Raw genomic sequence first — 17,561 nt, 5'->3', positions numbered from 1 at the left:
GCTGGGAAACGTGTCAACGTAGTGCCTGGGAATGAGGAAGCTTTGACAAGTGTGAAGTGAGGTTTTTACACAGATTGACCTAAATTCTCTGACTCAGCTCTAAAAGCTTGCATGGGAAGCTATAATTTATCTCTGAAAAACTGTTTTGCAACTGTTTTGCAAACAACATTTCATCAGCTCCTGTTCCCCCCCCCCCAAAAAAAAAAAAAAAAAACAACCAGCCAACCAAAACACTTCCAGTAGATTATTTGTACTGTGACATTAAAGCCTGAGCACAGAATCACAGAATCACAGAATCACCCGGGTTGGAAGGGACCCCAAGGATCATGTAGCTCCAACCCCCCTGCCTGGCAGGGCCACCAAACATACACATTCAGATCAGGTTGCCCAGGACCCTGTCCAACCTGGCCTTGAACACGTCCAAGGACGGGGCATCCACAACCTCCCTGGGCAGCCCGTTCCAGGGCCTAACCACTCTCCTTGTAAAGAACTTCCCCCTAACATCCAACCTAAATCTTCCCTCCTTCAACTTGGATCCATTTCCCCTAGTCCTGCTGTTGTCAGCCCTTTTGAAGAGTTTACTCCCCTCCTGGGTGTAGGTTCCCTTCAGGTATTGATAGGCTGCAGTGAGGTCACCCCGCAGCCTTCTCTTCTCCAGGCTGAACAAGCCCAACTCCCTCAGCCTGTCCTCATAGGGGAGGTGCTCCAGCCCCCTGATCATCTTAGTTGCCCTCCTCTGGACCCTTTCCAAAATCTCAATGTCTTTCTTGTACTGAGGGCTCCACACCTGGACACAGTACTCCAGGTGGGGCCTCACAAGAGCCGAGTAGAGAGGGACAATCACCTCCCTGTCCCTGCTGACCACCCCTCTCCTGATGGAGCCCAGGATCCCATTTGCCTTTCGAGCTGCCAGAGCGCACTGCTGGCTCATGTTCAGTCTCTCGTCCATCAGGACCCCCAGGTCCTTCTCTGCCGAGCTGCTCTCAAGGACAAAAAGCTTGAAGGATATTTTCTTAAATCATGCCCCCAGTAAGACTCCATTAAAACCGCAAGAACAGTGCTAGCAGAAACTCTCACCTTTTCTCCACTCATTGCAATGTGATCTCCATCAGAACTCATCTAGTCAAGCAAACGTAACATCCCTCACTGTAAAAGCATACAGAAAATCTTCATTGCTGGAAGACTGCAAGGCGCTCTCATCCACTGCCCATTGAATTTCCCATCTGTCACCAATACAAATGAAGTAATTTGTTTTAAAATACTTATATTAAGCTACTCACTGCTAGTAGTTTCTAATAACTGGATCCCACTTGATTGACAACCACCAGCAGGATAACTAAGTGCAATTAGGCAGCCTCTTTCCTTTATTTTCTTCCTCAAGCTTTTAAAAACGTAACAATAATCCCAAACTAATCTCCACTTAGAATTACCTCTTTAAACAAAGCAAGTTTTTTGTTGCCACATTTTGCAGCCATGCTAATATACGTCAGTTATTCTAGGAAATAAGCACCATGCCAACCAATGAATGTCATTTTTCACCAAATTTGAGGAAAACTCTGTTGCATGATCACATATGCATGATCACATACTTTCAGCTGCAGCAAAAAAAACAAAACAAAACAATAAACAACAGACTTTCCATCTATGAAGAGAAATACAATTTATTTAAATAATTTCTGGTCAGGGTCTTCTTGTACAAATACAAACTCTTCCAGAGGGCTTCGATGATTTGTTGGCCAACAGCTTCGCTCACACGTATAAACTATAACAGTCCCAAATTCCACAGACAGATCTAAAAACAAAACAATAAAGGTATGTCATATATTAGAAGAATGCTTCAGTTAGTGGCCATTGCTTATCACTGCAGTTCAATCTTCCAATCCAGAACACATTTATCCATATTCAGCCTCCCATATACATTTTCTTATTTCAAAGATTTTACAGAAGCATGATTGAGAATTTTCAAAGAGTTTCTTAGGTGCCTGCAATCCCTTATGGCAATATTTATTATTTTCTGAGGAGTTTCATAGAACCATTGAATGGCTTGGATTGGAAGGGACCTCAAGGATCATCAAGTTCCAATGCCCCCTTTCTCCTTGATCCTTTAGCAGGGGAAAGTCACAGCATTACCTACACTGCTGTTATAAAAGTACACCAGGAAGCACATGAAGTCCAATGGAAGCGCTCCCATTTGCTTAGCGAAATCTATAATGGAAACATTATTATATCCATAATCTAGGTGCATATATGCATCTATTTGTAACCTACGTAATTCTATGACCAATACAGTTAAGCACACCAGTGCCTATGGTTAGCAAGAAACAATCCAAATTACACTTCAGTGAACCTTACCAATATATTTCTAATACTCATTCAGCTAGGTCCAAAGTCAATACCTGCATCACCCCGCAGCATGCTGACCAGTGCTGGCATCAGCTGAAACTCGAATATTCTGTTGCTTCCACAGTTACTGCAGGCTGGAATACTGCTGTCAAAATTGGCTGGAGGACAAGTTATGAACAAAGGCTGACCACCCCAAGAGTATCTAAGAGAAAAAAAGAAAAATTTATTTTTTGTATCTCAAGTAACTAGGAAAAAAATCCACAAACATTGTTAGCAGCCAGTCATCTGCCTATGCTTCAGATGAGCCACTCAACAGAAATTAGATAGGAAAGGGGACAGTGAAAGGTCAGCACTTGCAAAGTCTTAAGGAAACAGATGGATCTAAGGGGGTAAATGGTTTAAACTGACACCTCCAAAGCGTGCTAAACTTGACTCAATTATACCAACTACACCTGCAGGGGATTCTTAAAAAAAAAGTTGTCTTAAAATGTTACTTGCACATTTATTTGTGTTAGTAAATGTTCTTTATAATATTTGGTAGTTAACTAATGGCTGGTTATGCAGACTAACATCCTGTCTGCATAACCAGCCCCTCAAACTTTGCCTCCTCACCAAAAAGCTGCCAGTTCCTCCTAGTTCTGGAAACCTGGCAGACAAAGGTTCTGCCACTACAGTGTGATAGCTCAAGCAGGTAGGTTGCATCCAACTCTTGGGATTAAAGAAGTTATAACCTAATGCCTTGTACAACTCATGAAAATGATGGGTATTATCTGGTACTACAAATAAGTCAGGATTTGAACACTTTGATACACTCTCACTCAGAAATAGCTTCTCCTTTTTGGAGGAGTTTTCTCTGAGATTAAACTTACTTTTGTTCTTAGAAGAGCAAGTGTATGGGAACTGCTGAGTCACGGCCTGAACCTCTGATTGATCGCCTGAGGCGAGCCATGAGTCAGCCACAGGAGCACAGGTGAAGGCAATTCATTGTGCTGCTGGAAGGGGGGGAGCCTGGCTGCACCCCTCCTAGACCTATTTAAGAGCTGGCTAGCAGTGGGGAAGGATCTCTTCTGGAGATCCACTCTGCTGGTGTTTTGGGGGTGAGCCCACAATAAGGGTCAGCCTTCTATTTATTCTCTTCTGTTATTATAGTCTACTTTGCCTAACTCTCTTTTTTATTTTGTGATTATAACATCCTAATATTCTTTGATTATACAGCAAGCCATTCTGCATGGCCACTGGATGCAGTCACAAGCTGCAAAGGACCTCAGACTTTAAAAAGAGTAATTTCTTACTTCACTAACATCCCAAAGACCGAGCCATAAGCAGTAACAATAAGATTACAAGACTTCAGAGAAGGAGATAGCGTTGGAAGTGTGTCATCAAAACTTAGCAAATTTTTCAATTAAGAAAAATAAGTAAATATATTCAATTAAATTGTTTATTTCTATTTACTGACAGCCTCCATCTATATGCTGTCTCTGCCTGTTACTACCAGCTGATCAACATACCTTAAAATCTGCTCTGGACAGACAGATATTCTTTTCATAAATTTATGGAATGTGTGGTCCCCACTTCTAACTTCACTCTTCTCATACTTCTCATTATTACCTTCACCAGCAAAACTATGAGAGGAAAAAGGAACAAACCAGAAGTTCAAATTCAGTACAATAGGCATGCTTTAAGCAATCATAATTCCAATTAATAGATACTCATGTTATAGTATGTACACACACACACACACAAAAATGCCAAACATTAAATTAAGATGTAGTCACTGTTCCAGCTTGCAGCTGAACATTCTGCCTCTAGGTTCACTATCTGTTGCCAACAGTGTTTCAAACTATGATAAGATATTCACGTCCATCAGATACCTGCTTATGCCTAAGGCTTGGTGTGGTCACCTATGTCAAAATCAGAAATACTTTCAGTACCTACACCCAGAAATTATTTCCTTGACCCTTCTTTTATCAAAAACCCTGAGTCTAACTGGAGTCCTCATCCCAGTCTCCAGTTGAAATCCCTGAGCTCCTCAGCTCTTAAAAATGCAACCAGAATAACAAAATCTGTAGCAGAATAAAGGAAAAAAAATACAAATGTCCAAATGTCACAATATGAACTCATAAAACACAGCATAAGATTTTGTTCAAACCACACTGGTTTGGTTTCATAGACTGAAGGTACACTGCTCTGTCTGGATCCCAAGGGGATTCCAGCTGCTCAGTCACTCAGAAATAAATGCAGCACTGTATAACGCAAAATTTCCAAACTGGAGAAAACAGGTGCAATGCATTTCCTGCAATGTCCTACAATTGCTACCTGAAGGAGTCAGTTATGAACATATTCAGATCTAGTGAGAGCTACACTTAGTTCAACACTCAGTACAAACTGAACTACGCAATCCCTTCAGCTTCAGCATGAGGTTCAAAATGGGTTCTTACCTTTCTGACACCAAATGTTCCAGATCAACACCCTCTCTCTGCTGATACTCTTTCAATAATTTATTTGCATGATCTGTATCAAGGAAACCAGCATAGTCTGCCTCATCCACAACACTAATGTAATAGGAGTGGAACACGGGAGCCGAAGTGGCCGTCCCCATCTCCTCCCTCGATTGGAGGTCTGTATTTAGGGAACCTGACATATCTGCAGCTTCAGACAAGCAAAGCTCTTGGAGCTGTGACACACACTGTGCTTCTCCAGATGCAGAGCTGCTCATCCCTGCGTTGAGGCCCAACATCTGAAGGGCACACGTGGAAGACTCTGCTCCGTCGCAGCCTCCCCAGTCGTCTGCTTCAGCACACCAGTCCTTTGCAGAAAAGTTACATTCTTCTTTCTGCAAGGGAGGGAGAAGAGAAACATTTTCAAACTGACCACAGTGATGTGGTATCACTGCTATAAAGAGTAAGAGAAAGAAAACCTTAATCTCGTGCTTAGTGTTATGTTGCCCATCCCCTCTCAACACCAGGTACCAGAATATCCACGTTTGCTTCTTACAGCAGCACACTTATGGCAAAAAACCACAACAGACGAGAAACGGTGCAATAATGCAATGGCTGTTTGCTTGATGCGTGGCATCGCCATTCCCCTGTTGCAGGCATGACTGCAGGGCGCAGCTTGGAGGTATTTCTCTGAACCAGTTACTGCGCCGCGCTAAGCTCAAAGAGTGGAATACGGAGATATCACACAAATTTCCCCCATTTTAACTGGAATATAAAGCCATTGCCACGGACCAAACTACCGCAGTGTAAATATCCCGGCTAAATCAGCACTCTGCCTGCCTGGCAGCATTCGCGTGGAAGCAACGCTTCTCCTGCAATTGCCCTACGCGTACCCGCTGTAACCGCGACCACCGCCCTGACCACAGAGCCCCGACCCCCGCACACGGATGTGAGGCTGCGGGCGGGTGCGGCCGTGCCGCTCGCGCAGGTACGGGCAGCGCCAGGCACGCGGCGCGTTCGGAGCCCCTGAGCCCCGCGCCTAACGCCGCTCACCGTCAGCCAGGCCACAGGGCAGCGCCGGCCGTACCTGACCAGCCGGCTTCGAGCTGCAGCCCCGCGCCTCCCGTTCTCGTGCCTCCAAGCTCTGGGAGCGCAGCACCTTCCAGCTTCGGGCCGACATGTGAGAGAGGACACAGAAAACGCGCTGGGTTACGGCGCTTCCCTGCCGCCCCGCGCGCTCGGCCCCGCACCCTCACCTCTGGGGCCGCCCTCGGCAGCCGCTGCCGGTGCAGGCGAAGACGTTGGCGAGGCGGTGGAAGGGAGATTCGCCCAGCGGGCAGTACACCTGCACCAGGTGCGCCAGCGCCGCGCCGCACGCCCCGCAGCGGGGGCAGCCCGGGCGCACGGAGGGCAGCGCGTCCTGAAACACACACAGCGCTCAGCGCCGCGGGAGGTCCGGGCCGCGGAACCCCGTCGGGGCCAGCGCCCCCCGCCCCGTACCGCGCGGCCGCCCAGCTTGTTGGTGGCCCAACCCGGGGGCTCCCCGCCGTCCCGGCACGGCTCCGCCATGGCGGCGTCGCGGAGTCCCAGCAGCACCGGCGGCCCAGCCGCCGCCATGGCAGCGCCGCTCCACGCCCTACGGCGGCCGCCGGCGGACACGCGCCCCGGCCGGAGAGCGCCTTCCGGCTGAGGGGCGCGCGGAGCCGCGCCGGGCGGCAGGGGGCGCGCGCGCCCTCCCGAGGCGGCCGCCGTCTCGCAGCGCGTGCCCGCGGGCAGCGCGGAAGCCGACGTGTTCGGCGCCGAAGCTGCGGCTGCGCTCAGAAAACGGCGCGGCCCTCCGGCTGTGACTTCCGGCGCATGCGAGCGACCCGCCTACCCGCACCCGCTTAATCTGAGGCGGTCCTGCACGGTGTCTCCTTGACAGTCATTAAAACTGTACATCCTTCGAATTATCTCAGGATACATGAAGCAACTAGAACTTTGCTAGCTACGTAGATACCTTCACCCGAGCACAAGGAGACTTTGCCAACAGTCATGTTTTTAAAGCTATTAAATATCTTGGTTACTTGAAAGCAGGATTTTGCAGAAGGCGCCTATCTAGTCATACTGTTGGACATGCCATATCTCCTCAACACTGCTTCTGTGCTCCGAGAGCCAGCTTACTTATGCTGTGATGTTAAATCTGGAGGGAAAGAAAGAAGACCTCACGTTAGTCTCAGTGCAGATGAGATGCAGGCACGGCTGCTGGACTGCAGTGAGGCTCACTGCCCTTGCAGATGAGATGCTGCAACTATCACTCTTACGGGGCAAAAGAAAACAGGTTTTTCTAGAATTGGGTAAAGCCTTGATTGAGCAGAACAAAAAGGAAACCCAAGGTAAAGGTACTCCAGGGCCAGACTTAGGCTGATGTAACAAATCCTCTTTATTTTATGTGTCAGCAAAGGCTGCTGAATGGAGCTAGGTAACCTGCAAAAGTGGTTTGTGGTACTGCAAGCCGATCTAAAGAAACCTTGTAACCATGAACTGTCTCTCTCCTGAAAGCGCTGCCCTGTTGCACAACTTTTTACATCATCTAGTAGGGACAGGACAAGGGGGAACGGCTTAAAACTACAATAGGGGAGATTTAGGTTAGGTGTTAGGAAGAAATTATTTACTCAGAGAGTGGTGAGGAACTGGCACGGGCTGCCCAGAGAAGCTGTGGATGTCTCCCATGTCTGCAGGCTTTGAAAGCCTGGCTGGATGGGGCCCTGGGCAACCCTACTGCCAAGGGAGTTGGAACGAGGTGATCTTTAAGGTCCAACGTAAGCCATTCAATGATTCTACGATTGAGTGATCTTCATCCACCCCTGTGCCAGGCCAGACAGCTTTGAACAGCTGTTGCTCTGCTGCATCACCAGCTCAGTTTTGTTCTCCTCTTTCTTCTTCCACGTTTTGGGGCAGCAAGATCCAGGTGACCAGCCAGCTCTCACTCAGAAGGTGTGTAACCTTGGCCAGCACTGATGCCAGAAGACCTCATGCAAATCAGCAGCGAAGCCCTCACGATTATGCAAGCAGTTCCTTTAAAAAACAGCACACATATGCTTGGGCCCTGAACTCAGTGGAAGGTTTCTATGTGTAGACCACACATCCTCTGCAGCTTAGCCTCCTAAGCGAAGTACCCTGTTTGGAATTGAGCAACTTGAAAGCAGAGGCCACCTTGCTGCACAGAGCTGCTTGGTCTTTCATGTCACTCACTAGTCAGCTGAGAAATAATAAATTACAGAAATGGAGAAGTGCCTATTTTCTTTGCAGCCCAGTGCCTCCATCACATACAGATTTTATGCCCATGAAAGGCAGCCCCATGGCTTGCGCAGGCCCCAGCTACTGCAGACTTCAAAGAGAGGCATCCCAAGCCTGCCAGTCCCATCCTCTCCAGTCTGTGGACATGGGAATAAAGAATCCGTATGGTTATCAGTTTGCACTTTAATAGAAGTTCTTTGTTCGTACTTGTTAGTGGCCTTCACAGCACTCTCTTGGAATCAGCCTAAATTATGTGAAAGAAAATACATCCCAAAAATCATAAGTACAATGTATTTCTAACAATTTACAGAAGAAGAAAACACGTGATCTCATGGCACTTTTTCGATAGACGCTCTCCTCCTCTCAAGCTATTTCCTTCCTATTTCACTTACTAAAAGTAAGTGAAAAGAGGTGGTAGGAATATCAGACTCAATCTTCTTGATAAAAAGAGTGGAATGAATATACAGTACATTCTGAAACCTATCATATATTCTGTATAACTTCTTATTGATTTCAGTGTATTTACTAATATTCCCCTCCTTCTCCCTGTTCAAAGGAACACCATTCAATTTAGATATCCACTGAGAAGATGCTAGAGTCTGTCTGAGCCTGAAGGACTGTTTATTTTTACCTGCTCACTTCATTATTGATTTTTATTTCCAAGAGCATTTTGCACTTCCCTTCATTGTCTCCTTTCACTGGGATCATGACAACAATTTGCATATTAGTGAGTAGAAAGTCAAGATTAAAATCGGCATTCTGACAAATTAATTTTGACTTCAGGTTTTACAAGGAAAATGTATCCTCTGCAGCTCTCACAAATCTGTGTGCTCTCGCCTTCTTTCACTCCTCATCTGTTCTGTGAGCTGTACCCAAAACTCCATTTTGTCTTCTTTCAGTTTCTTTGCTGCCTTTTGTATGAGGTCTATTTCCAGGTATCTTTCATCCAGACCATACTGAGGCCAATGCACCAAGCCTTCCCCATTGGGATTTCTGGAAGCACAAAAATGAAAAGTTACCTCTCCATTGTGCTCTGACTTCTCAACCTGAGGTCATTTCAGAAGACTAACAGGAGCTCAGATTGCACGATTCTAGTAGCTGAACAGATGGATGTTTTTATCAAAAAGCTCATCACTGGAACAGCAAACACGTAATGATGTTTGCCCTTACTTGGGGATCTAATCCTCCACTGCAGATACAAAAAGCTCTTGGATTTTGTTTGGGATTGCGTGTTCGTTTCCAGAGTTCTTGTTGCAATCGTTAAGAAGAGAAACTATTTGTTTCAGTACTTATCTTAAACTCTGCCACATTTACAGGAACTACCATGCTGCTGCTACGCTTCAGGCAGCACAGACAAAACTTGAGCTGCAGTTAGCGCTACGGATCTCACCCGTTTCTAGCAAAGTTAGTCCAGTACTTCATAACAGTTCTGCTAAGTTTACTTTCTCCTTCCGTAGCATTCCCTGCAAAGTGAGAGAAGAAATGGCAATATTCAAAAATCAATAATCAAAAAACAGCAGTCCAGTCAATTCCAATACACTGTAATCAATTCCATGGCAAAGGAGCTATGGATTCTATTATTTCTAAAAAAAATTCTATTCTGAAAGTCCTCAGGTGAGTGAAATTAATAACAATGTTGATTTTAAAAGAATTGTTTAGCAAGCACAGATACATCACCTGCTAAGAATGGCCTTCCAAAGACAAAGGCAATCTCACTTCCATGATCTGCCTTTACAAACTCTGGAACGACGCCTGAGGCTGTGCTTGGTCGATGTTGAAATTCATAGAAGTAGACTGGGTGGCCAGCATCTAACAGAAAATAAAATTGAACGCAAGAATGCTCGTATTGCAAATGCCAGTCAACAATGATGATGAACTTTCACCAAAGCTAAATTGACAAAATCAAAACACTAGCAGATCCTCTGATAATGAAGTGTGATACATACATAACGTCCACAGACACACTCAAGAATGGAAGACAACATTTGTTTGAATAGATGCTGAATTGGAAACTCACCTCTGTGGTACCTAGCCACTTCAATGGCTGGGAAAGTAAACATGTGATCTCCTATTGCATCAAAAAGGGCATCTCGCACCTGAGCACGGCTCTCTGCTTCCCCAATGTATTCATTGAATACAAGATCAACAATGTGAGAAGAAACACCCTGGAATGAACAAGAAAGGTACTTTTCATAATGAGAACCCACCCTAAAAGGAGTAACAGTGTAGACTGAGAGTGCCACCTGTGTGTCCCTGGCTGGACTCCAAACATCACCATCTTTCAGAAAAAATCCCCTGCTGCGTCCAAGCAGAGCTCACAGTTCACAGTGGTGCACCTTTACCTGGCATAGATGTTCTCTGGGAGAAGAGATTTGCAAGATCAAAAAGGATGCTCTCAAATGCCTTTAGATAAAGAGCAAGTGGTGATGCTAAGAGATGGATACGGTACTCTGTTCTTCCTTCTGGGGAAACAACCCTCGTAAGAGAAATGAAATCCTGCTGGATTGCATAAGATCCATTTCTTGCTGCAGATGGCCATTACTTACTCCCTTTCAGAAAAACCCTGGGCTCTGCCATTCCCAGATTATGATAGATTCTTATGGCTCTACATGACCCTTTACAAGTACTGGCTATGTTTATCAGCTTCTTAATTCTAACCTATTAGTCTGCAGTTTTTCAAGTTTCCTAGTTTCAGGAGAGCACAAAGCAACCAGAAAGCTGAGAGCTTTGTAAAACACAGGGAAGCAAAACCTCCCCTGTCTACATGCAGGTCTCCTGGTGCCATTTTAGGCATCCCCAGCTCAGCTTTCTATTCTCCATGTGAAGCTTTAGAAAGGCTTGTATGTTCTGTAGGTGCTGTGTCATATCTGCTGGTAGAACGCGTATCTTGGATAACCTAGTGCATCTTGAATGTCATGGGACTTGGGTTTTGTTGCCTGCATTGCTTCTGGATTTCCACTGCATTCCTTTTTAAAAGGTGGCGCTTTGTAAATCAAAAGGAAGCAAAACTTCCAATGGCTACACGCAGGTCTCCTGGTGCCAACCATCCCCAGGTGTCCTTTCTAGTCTCCATGTGAAGCTTCAGAAACATGAATACTGAATTATCCCACTCAAGAAGTAGCACTGGGTTATTCTGGAAATGGTCTCTTACCTCAAATGATGACTCTAATGAGTTCTGTAACAATTGATGCGCAACTTCTCTGTCCAGACCGTGTGTAAAATCAGGAAATTTCATCATCTTCATAACAAAGAGATTATATATTTAGGGGGCAATCTCATATTCACAAACGTATATCTGAATACAGCCATTATAAGTTTCTTACTTTAGGAAGGCCCCATCCAAATTCACAGTTATTTATTCCTAGTATATAGGGGATTGCATTGATTGCTTTTTCAGACAGTAATTGCTTGGGACTCTTTGGAAGAAATACACCATCCACACAGGCACTGATGCGCACAGCTGCCTGGAAAAATACAAACAAAAGGCAGAATGGTTTACTTAAATTTTGCTTCTGAGAAACATTTTTACATTTTACAGCATTTTCAAAGCATAACAAATAAAGTCACAAGTGAAAATGTAGGTAATTTTCCTCAATGGATATTTGAACCCGAGAAGATTTGTGCATATTGGCACTATATCTTAAATATTCACAAAATGTAGATTACACTTAGTTTACATCTGCTCTTAGCAAGCACAATCCTACTGTGAATGTGCGATGCTGTGAGGGGAGAACCAACTTCTGAGTTGAATCTGCAAAGGAAGAGGGAACCTAGCACTGTGATACGAAATTTAGAGAAGGACATAGTTATGATGTTAAGTAATGTTCAGGCTCTCCAGGAGAGACTGTGACTCTCATACTTTTGTCTCCTTCCTTAACAGAACCCAACAGAGAAACACGTGTAGCTCACTGCCCATACAGAGTTAAAGAGAAGGAACCTGTTCACATTTTTCAGGTGAGGTATGGCATAGATGCAGTGTTGTCCTACCTGAAAATGTAAAGAAGGGACAGATGTTAGATATTCTTCAAGTTCTCTTAATATTACAGGACATGTACAGCATGCTCTGTTATGATCAAATTTGAAAGGCCCCTCATATACAAGGCATAACTTCACCTACCATTTTTAGAGTTATCTGTTCTATCTCTTCCTCTGTTTTTCCTCTTAAGCATTCAACCAGAGCGGCAGAACTGGACTTTTCGCAGCCAGATGCAGCAGCAATTCTCTGCAATCAATATAAACGAGTCACATTCTCATTTACTAATTATCCGTATATTCCCATACATGGGCTTCATGTGCCTCTGAGTCTGGAGTCCAGAGTAGGAAGAGTGGAGGGCTGGAGGGGTGTCAAAATTTCTCAGGAAGGACCAAAGCCAGTAGCATTTCAGCTGTGAGACAGGAAGCTTTCATAACCCTTCATGCTGTGGGCTGAACAGAAAGACAAAGCCTACTCCTCCAAAATATCTCTATTCACTAACAGAACAAGGTAGTTTGTTCTGGTATGTAACAAACAGGGCTAAGAAGTCTGGATGGCATAAGGTAGTTAGAGTAATGCATACATAGAATATGATCATGCAGATGATAGATAAAGAGCACGTTACATCCTTCTCAATGATGCACAGTCTTTTTGGATGAAGTAATGCTATTTCTCAGCTGTCACTAGACAGATAGACCTCAGTGCAACACTGCCTCTTCTACATCCCAGATTAGCAAAACAAAGCTCCTGGAGATTGTTCCTTGGAGATCTGTCATGTGTACATGACAAATTGGGTTGAATAGGGCTCTTCTTTTTAATTATAACCAGGCTGAATGAAGTTTTGTTCCTGTGAGCACATCAGGCACCAGGTGGGGGGGAAAGATGTCTGGTGCCATTTTCCTTCCAAAAACAGCAGCTCAACTTTTTCTGAAGACAGTATACTCCTGTACATTTCATACTCATTCACTGCCTTCTCCCTCTGCTTCCTCCGTTTTCTGCTTTCACTCAGACATCTGTGGATATTTGGGTATTTGGAAAGCAAAGTTTCACCCAGCGTGTATTACTGCAAACAGGAATCCTGTCTCTAATGAAGGTGGTTGAAATTCCACAAGAAAAAAAGACCAAGATCCACATTTCTTGAATACACCATTTAAGACATTCAAGACTATCTAAAACATTAAATATGCCACAAAATACCCACCTGTGCTTCCTTCTCAGGCTTTTCAGTGAATAAAGCCCTAATTGTAGTACCACTCTCTGAAATGGCCTTGTGGAACAAGCCCTTTGCCAGTGGAGATAAGACCTGGAGAAAAGCAGCAGCATCCAGAAACAAGAACAGGCATTACTGGAAATGCATTCTATTCATGACACAGGACTTCAATATCAGAAACTGCCTTTTTTGAAAGAAATGTCATCCAAGTGTTACTCTGTGGCCTCTGATCAGAGCTCTGCTGTGCAAAGGTCTCTGGCAGCATTAACAGGGATAAGTCCACGCCTGCCCTTCCCCTCCCATAAAGCTTTGCTTACAAGACTTCAGGGAACAACACTGCAAGCCAGGTATGAATCAGGTACACATACGTCCAACAGACTGGCTGTGCTGCAGAAGGGGAAAATACAGCTCTAAGAGAGAAGTCGGGAGCAAATGGACATTCAAATTTGAAGAGGACAAACGACATCTGGGATTCTAAGCGACATCATCTGGGTACAAAAAGAACACTTTCAACAGCCAGAAGCTGCACTGTTATCAGCTGTGTATCAGACTGAGGTGATGTGTGCTTTACCCAAAAGCCACCCACGTTTTCTCACTGATTTTTCATTAATGTACTGAGAGTGATCGTGGACAGTGGGTTTCTTTCTCAAAGAATAATAAGCATTCATGCCTGTGGTGAACTTACCAGAGCAGATACACTGATTCCCCCTGCAGATTCACCACAGATGGTGACAGATCCCGGGTCTCCTCCAAAGTGTATGATATTTTCCTGAATCCACTGAAGAGCTGCCACTTGGTCCAAATACCCCCAGTTACCACGAGCATGCCTATCCCCAGTGCTAGAAAGAAAGAACAGACTTCTTTAAATGCCTGATGTGGAAAAAAACAACACTCAGATAAATACAGTGTGCAGGACAAGGAATCAGCTGTGAAGGAGCCTCTCTGCGTAATTGAAAAAGAATTGGCTTGAAAAGGGTTGAGATCAGGCCAGCAATCAAGCCACAGCAGTCTCTGAAGCAGACCTGGGACTTGTAAGTTGCTCCCAACTGCTGCATGGGTAATTAAGAAACAGAGAGTTTATTTGCCAAAGCAAGTACTCCACAGGCCTTTCCACAAAGGATTTCCATGCATAACATTAGAAATGGTTTATCAAAATCGAAGACAGCCTGTCTTACCTAAAGTATCCAGCTATACCCAATCTGTACTGAATTGCCACAACAACCACGTTGTCAAAGGCTGCTAATGCTGAGCCATCATAGGATGATGCTGCTCCAAAAACTAATGCACCTCCATGGATCCATACAAAGACCTGGAAGGGGAACAAACAGAAACAGTTCAGCACAGGGAAGAGCTCCCTGTGACACAGACTGAATACCCTTGTTTGTGCTGCTTCACTCATGAGTCCTTCAGGTTACATTTCACAAATGGTCAATGTCTTTCAAATTGGAGGCTGGCAGCCTCACAACACACACTGATTTCATTAAATACCTGAATTTTACCCGTGCCCTGCAGGAAATCAAACACTGCCTAAGTAAAAAACCAGTAAGATTTTATTTGTCAATCGTTAAAAACTGTGCCAGTAAGTCCACATACTGTACAGGTTGCAAGTTTGCAGTACAGTACTGTCATCCTCAGGAAGCAGTTAGAAGATTCAAGGTCAGGCTCAATCTGTCACATCAAATCACAGAAGCCATCGAGCCTGCTAGAGGTTTTGTACTGATTTTCCTTACCGGCAGCTTCTCCTGTGTTTTTGTGGAAACAGGTGTATATATATTCAGGTATAAGCAATCTTCAGACACCTGGAGACGAACTTTTTCTTTTCTATTAGTAACTAAATCTGAAACAAACTGTCCTGTTACTTTATCCTGTAGACACCTGAAAAATTAAGAGAAACAACAATCAATGGAAATCTCAGAGCTATAATGTGCAGCTTTTTTGAAAGTAGAAATCTCTGGTACGTTTCTCAATTGCTGGCAGCAGAAAACATACTGTAAAGTTTTAATTCTGAGTATGTTTTCATCCATTTGAGTTGCTATGACAAGGCCTGTTAAAAGGGGCCACAGTCCAGAGCGGTACAATTTGACACCAATCGCAGTTTTGCATGTTTCAGGACATTACAGAAGTATAGTTGCAGATGGATACAGCTATAAATCACTTCAAATAAAATGCATAATAGTTATTACGTAACTTCAATAGCTTTTTGTACTGCAGTTATTAGGGTAGAGTTAGCAAAGGGGGGCAGCAGCACAATTGGAGTTTCTTACATGTCCTTTCAACCACGTGACTCATCAGCATTTTATTCCAACGTTTCCTCAGCTTCTTTCTGTTTCTGCTTCTAAGCCACGCGGCTTAAAGCATAACCAAGTGCTCGCAAAAGAGCACAGGTCTGTCATCAGGTCCATACTAGCTCAGTTATGATGCCTATTAGAGAGCACTCAATAAAACAGTAGCTTATGAAGATTTCTTCAGAAATGCATTCACTGTAGCAGATGTGAGAGTAGGTGAGACGACACCAAGGAGTTTATCCGTGTGGCTTTTGGTCAGCCTGCCTATCAGCGTCCCCAAACTGCAGGTAATATAAAGTCACGGGGAACATAAAAGCTTTTCTTCCTGCTTTACTTACATTGGTGGGTAGGAAGTGGCATCTCTGACACCTTGCCATGGCTCAGGAGGCTGGGGCTCAGAAAACCTCAGTGGTCCAACAGGAGGCTTAGCAAAAGGAAGTCCCAGAAAGACATTTACGCTCCTCTCAGCCGCATCAACTTTGATTTGGTATCCTCGGGCAGTGCCGTATTTGGTCACCACTTCTGGCTGCTCTGCTTTTTGCCCTGGGGGGGGTGTGCACAACATCACATCACGGATTGGTCTCCTAGTGAGCAACTGACAGCTTTCTAAGAGCTTTGCCTACCTGAATGCACACCTGCTCTTGGTTTCAATAACTCCTTTTCAGACACAAGCCTTCAACAAACGCTAATCGCTAGAGCTGACTGAAGTTCAGCCCCCATTCTGATAGTGCTCCCAGCTATGATCTCCCTCAGCTACACCGTGCCTGCAGCATGTAACGTGCTTACTCTCCACACGCATCACTAACCGGGTGAGGATTGTTTTACTTAAAAGTCCACCGGATTGCCCTCATAAAGAAAAGGCATTTCCTGATTTAGGAAAGGATCTGTGAGTGCACAAAACACACTTGGGAATCTCGATAGACCCTACAGACAAACAGAAAACACCTTCTACCATACCTGAAAACAGTCTGGCACGCATGCACAAATGGCACAAACATTCAGGTAAGATTTACTTTAATCTCAGAGTGAAATGTATCAGAGTCAAACAACAAACGTGGTATACTGGAATCTCTGACTCAGCAGACAAAATATTGCAATAGGAATTGAGTTTTGCTAGCTCCACGTGAAAAAAAAACAAGACAAATGCCTGAAAGCAGGCCAGAGAAAGAAATAAAGAGCTCTTTGCTGTTCAGACCTCAGCTCTGTGCAGCAGGGTTGGGACTTCAGGCCTCCTTTGAGCTGGGACTCCCACGGGTAAGCAAACTGCACACGCACTCTAACTCCTTGCAGCAGGCAACAGTGAAAAACATTTTGGAAGCTTACCAGTAGCTACGAGTGCTGTGAGCCCGGCGGTGAGGATCACGGACAGCAGCATGTTCTTCTCAGTTGCCACTCTGCAGCCTACTCACACCCTGATCGACTCTGTGCGCTGCCTTTATACTCTGCCAGTAAAGCTGTTGCGCAATGCAAACAGGGATAAGGAAAGCAGTGCTCAAGCTGTGAACCGAATCGGCCGGGACCAGCCTTGAACAACTGTCATGACAGCATGGCACTGCTCCAAGGGGAGCGTAATGCAGCTTATCTGTACATGGGAATAGGGGAACCTTGGGCTGTGCAGAACGGCCCCACAAGTCTCACACCAGCTGCCCAGGGCTCTTTATAACTGCTCTTCACAGCACTTCACGCAGCAGGGATTTGCTTAAAGAAGCACTGGAAGCAGTCCTCAGAACACCAGCAGATTCTTGCTGCTGCAGAACCGTTACCATTGCCGTCTTTAACAATTAAGTCAGCACTTACTTTCACTACACAGAGAACAGACCCGGAAAACTCTCCTACTCATGCACACTTCTTGACAAAAGCAGTACAGGAAAGATCCTAGCTTTTCCTGCAGGGTCAGCGCTCCACCCGTCACTCAGTCCTGTGCATTCAGAAATGTTTGGCTGGTATCTCACCATACACGAGTTTTGCAACAGCTAAGAGAGGTTTTCTCCACAACTGCAGTACAGGAGCCGTATGCAACAATTTGAGTGGTA

The 17,561-nt window shown here is 44.9% G+C and overlaps 2 protein-coding genes across 3 annotated transcripts; both read right to left on the bottom strand.

The window, feature by feature from the left end:
* Window positions 1–1,635: 1,635 nt before the first annotated feature.
* On the bottom strand, window positions 1,636–6,398 carry PDCD2L (programmed cell death 2 like). The gene is made up of 7 exons (XM_042877278.1): window positions 6,282–6,398; window positions 6,038–6,201; window positions 5,869–5,947; window positions 4,782–5,176; window positions 3,852–3,965; window positions 2,397–2,545; window positions 1,636–1,792 (listed from the first exon to the last, which is right to left on the bottom strand). Exons 1-7 carry the CDS (start codon window positions 6,396–6,398, stop codon window positions 1,662–1,664), a joined length of 1,149 nt encoding a protein of 382 aa, XP_042733212.1. The 3' UTR covers window positions 1,636–1,661.
* Window positions 6,399–8,228: 1,830 nt separating this feature from the next.
* Window positions 8,229–17,076, bottom strand: LOC122183177 (fatty acyl-CoA hydrolase precursor, medium chain-like). 2 transcript variants are annotated; one of them, XM_042876965.1, is made up of 14 exons: window positions 16,852–17,076; window positions 15,867–16,071; window positions 14,974–15,118; window positions 14,419–14,552; window positions 13,929–14,082; window positions 13,235–13,336; window positions 12,178–12,282; window positions 11,979–12,047; window positions 11,384–11,524; window positions 11,212–11,298; window positions 10,078–10,225; window positions 9,738–9,869; window positions 9,451–9,523; window positions 8,229–9,053 (listed from the first exon to the last, which is right to left on the bottom strand). In XM_042876965.1, exons 1-14 carry the CDS (start codon window positions 16,901–16,903, stop codon window positions 8,876–8,878), a joined length of 1,725 nt encoding a protein of 574 aa, XP_042732899.1. In that variant the 5' UTR covers window positions 16,904–17,076; the 3' UTR covers window positions 8,229–8,875. The 2 variants fall into 2 exon arrangements, with proteins under 2 accessions (XP_042732899.1, XP_042732901.1); XM_042876967.1 differs by lacking the exon at window positions 11,979–12,047 and having other exon boundaries at window positions 16,852–17,071.
* Window positions 17,077–17,561: the final 485 nt, after the last annotated feature.

Source organism: Lagopus leucura, unplaced genomic scaffold, assembly GCF_019238085.1.
Source record: "Lagopus leucura isolate 7727_CA_CO unplaced genomic scaffold, USGS_WTPT01 Super-Scaffold_100017, whole genome shotgun sequence".
NCBI lineage: Eukaryota > Metazoa > Chordata > Aves > Galliformes > Phasianidae > Lagopus > Lagopus leucura.
This window is presented reverse-complemented; position numbering and strand designations above follow the sequence as displayed.

Bases quoted from the DNA above. Each gene is read 5' to 3' on its own strand.
- PDCD2L (XM_042877278.1), bottom strand. From the start codon at position 6,398: ATGGCGGCGGCTGGGCCGCCGGTGCTGCTGGGACTCCGCGACGCCGCC. The intron at 5,177-5,868 runs GTACGGCCGGCG...CCTCCCTTGCAG, and splicing joins GCTCGAAGCCGGCTGGTCAG to AAAGAAGAATGTAACTTTTC. The intron at 1,793-2,396 runs GTATTGACTTTG...TTTTGTTTTTAG, and splicing joins CATGCTGCGGGGTGATGCAG to ATCTGTCTGTGGAATTTGGG.
- LOC122183177 (XM_042876965.1), bottom strand. From the start codon at position 16,903: ATGCTGCTGTCCGTGATCCTCACCGCCGGGCTCACAGCACTCGTAGCT. The intron at 15,119-15,866 runs GTAAGTAAAGCA...TTAATTTTTCAG, and splicing joins GCCACTTCCTACCCACCAAT to GTGTCTACAGGATAAAGTAA. The intron at 12,048-12,177 runs GTAGGTGAAGTT...TTACATTTTCAG, and splicing joins AACAGATAACTCTAAAAATG to GTAGGACAACACTGCATCTA.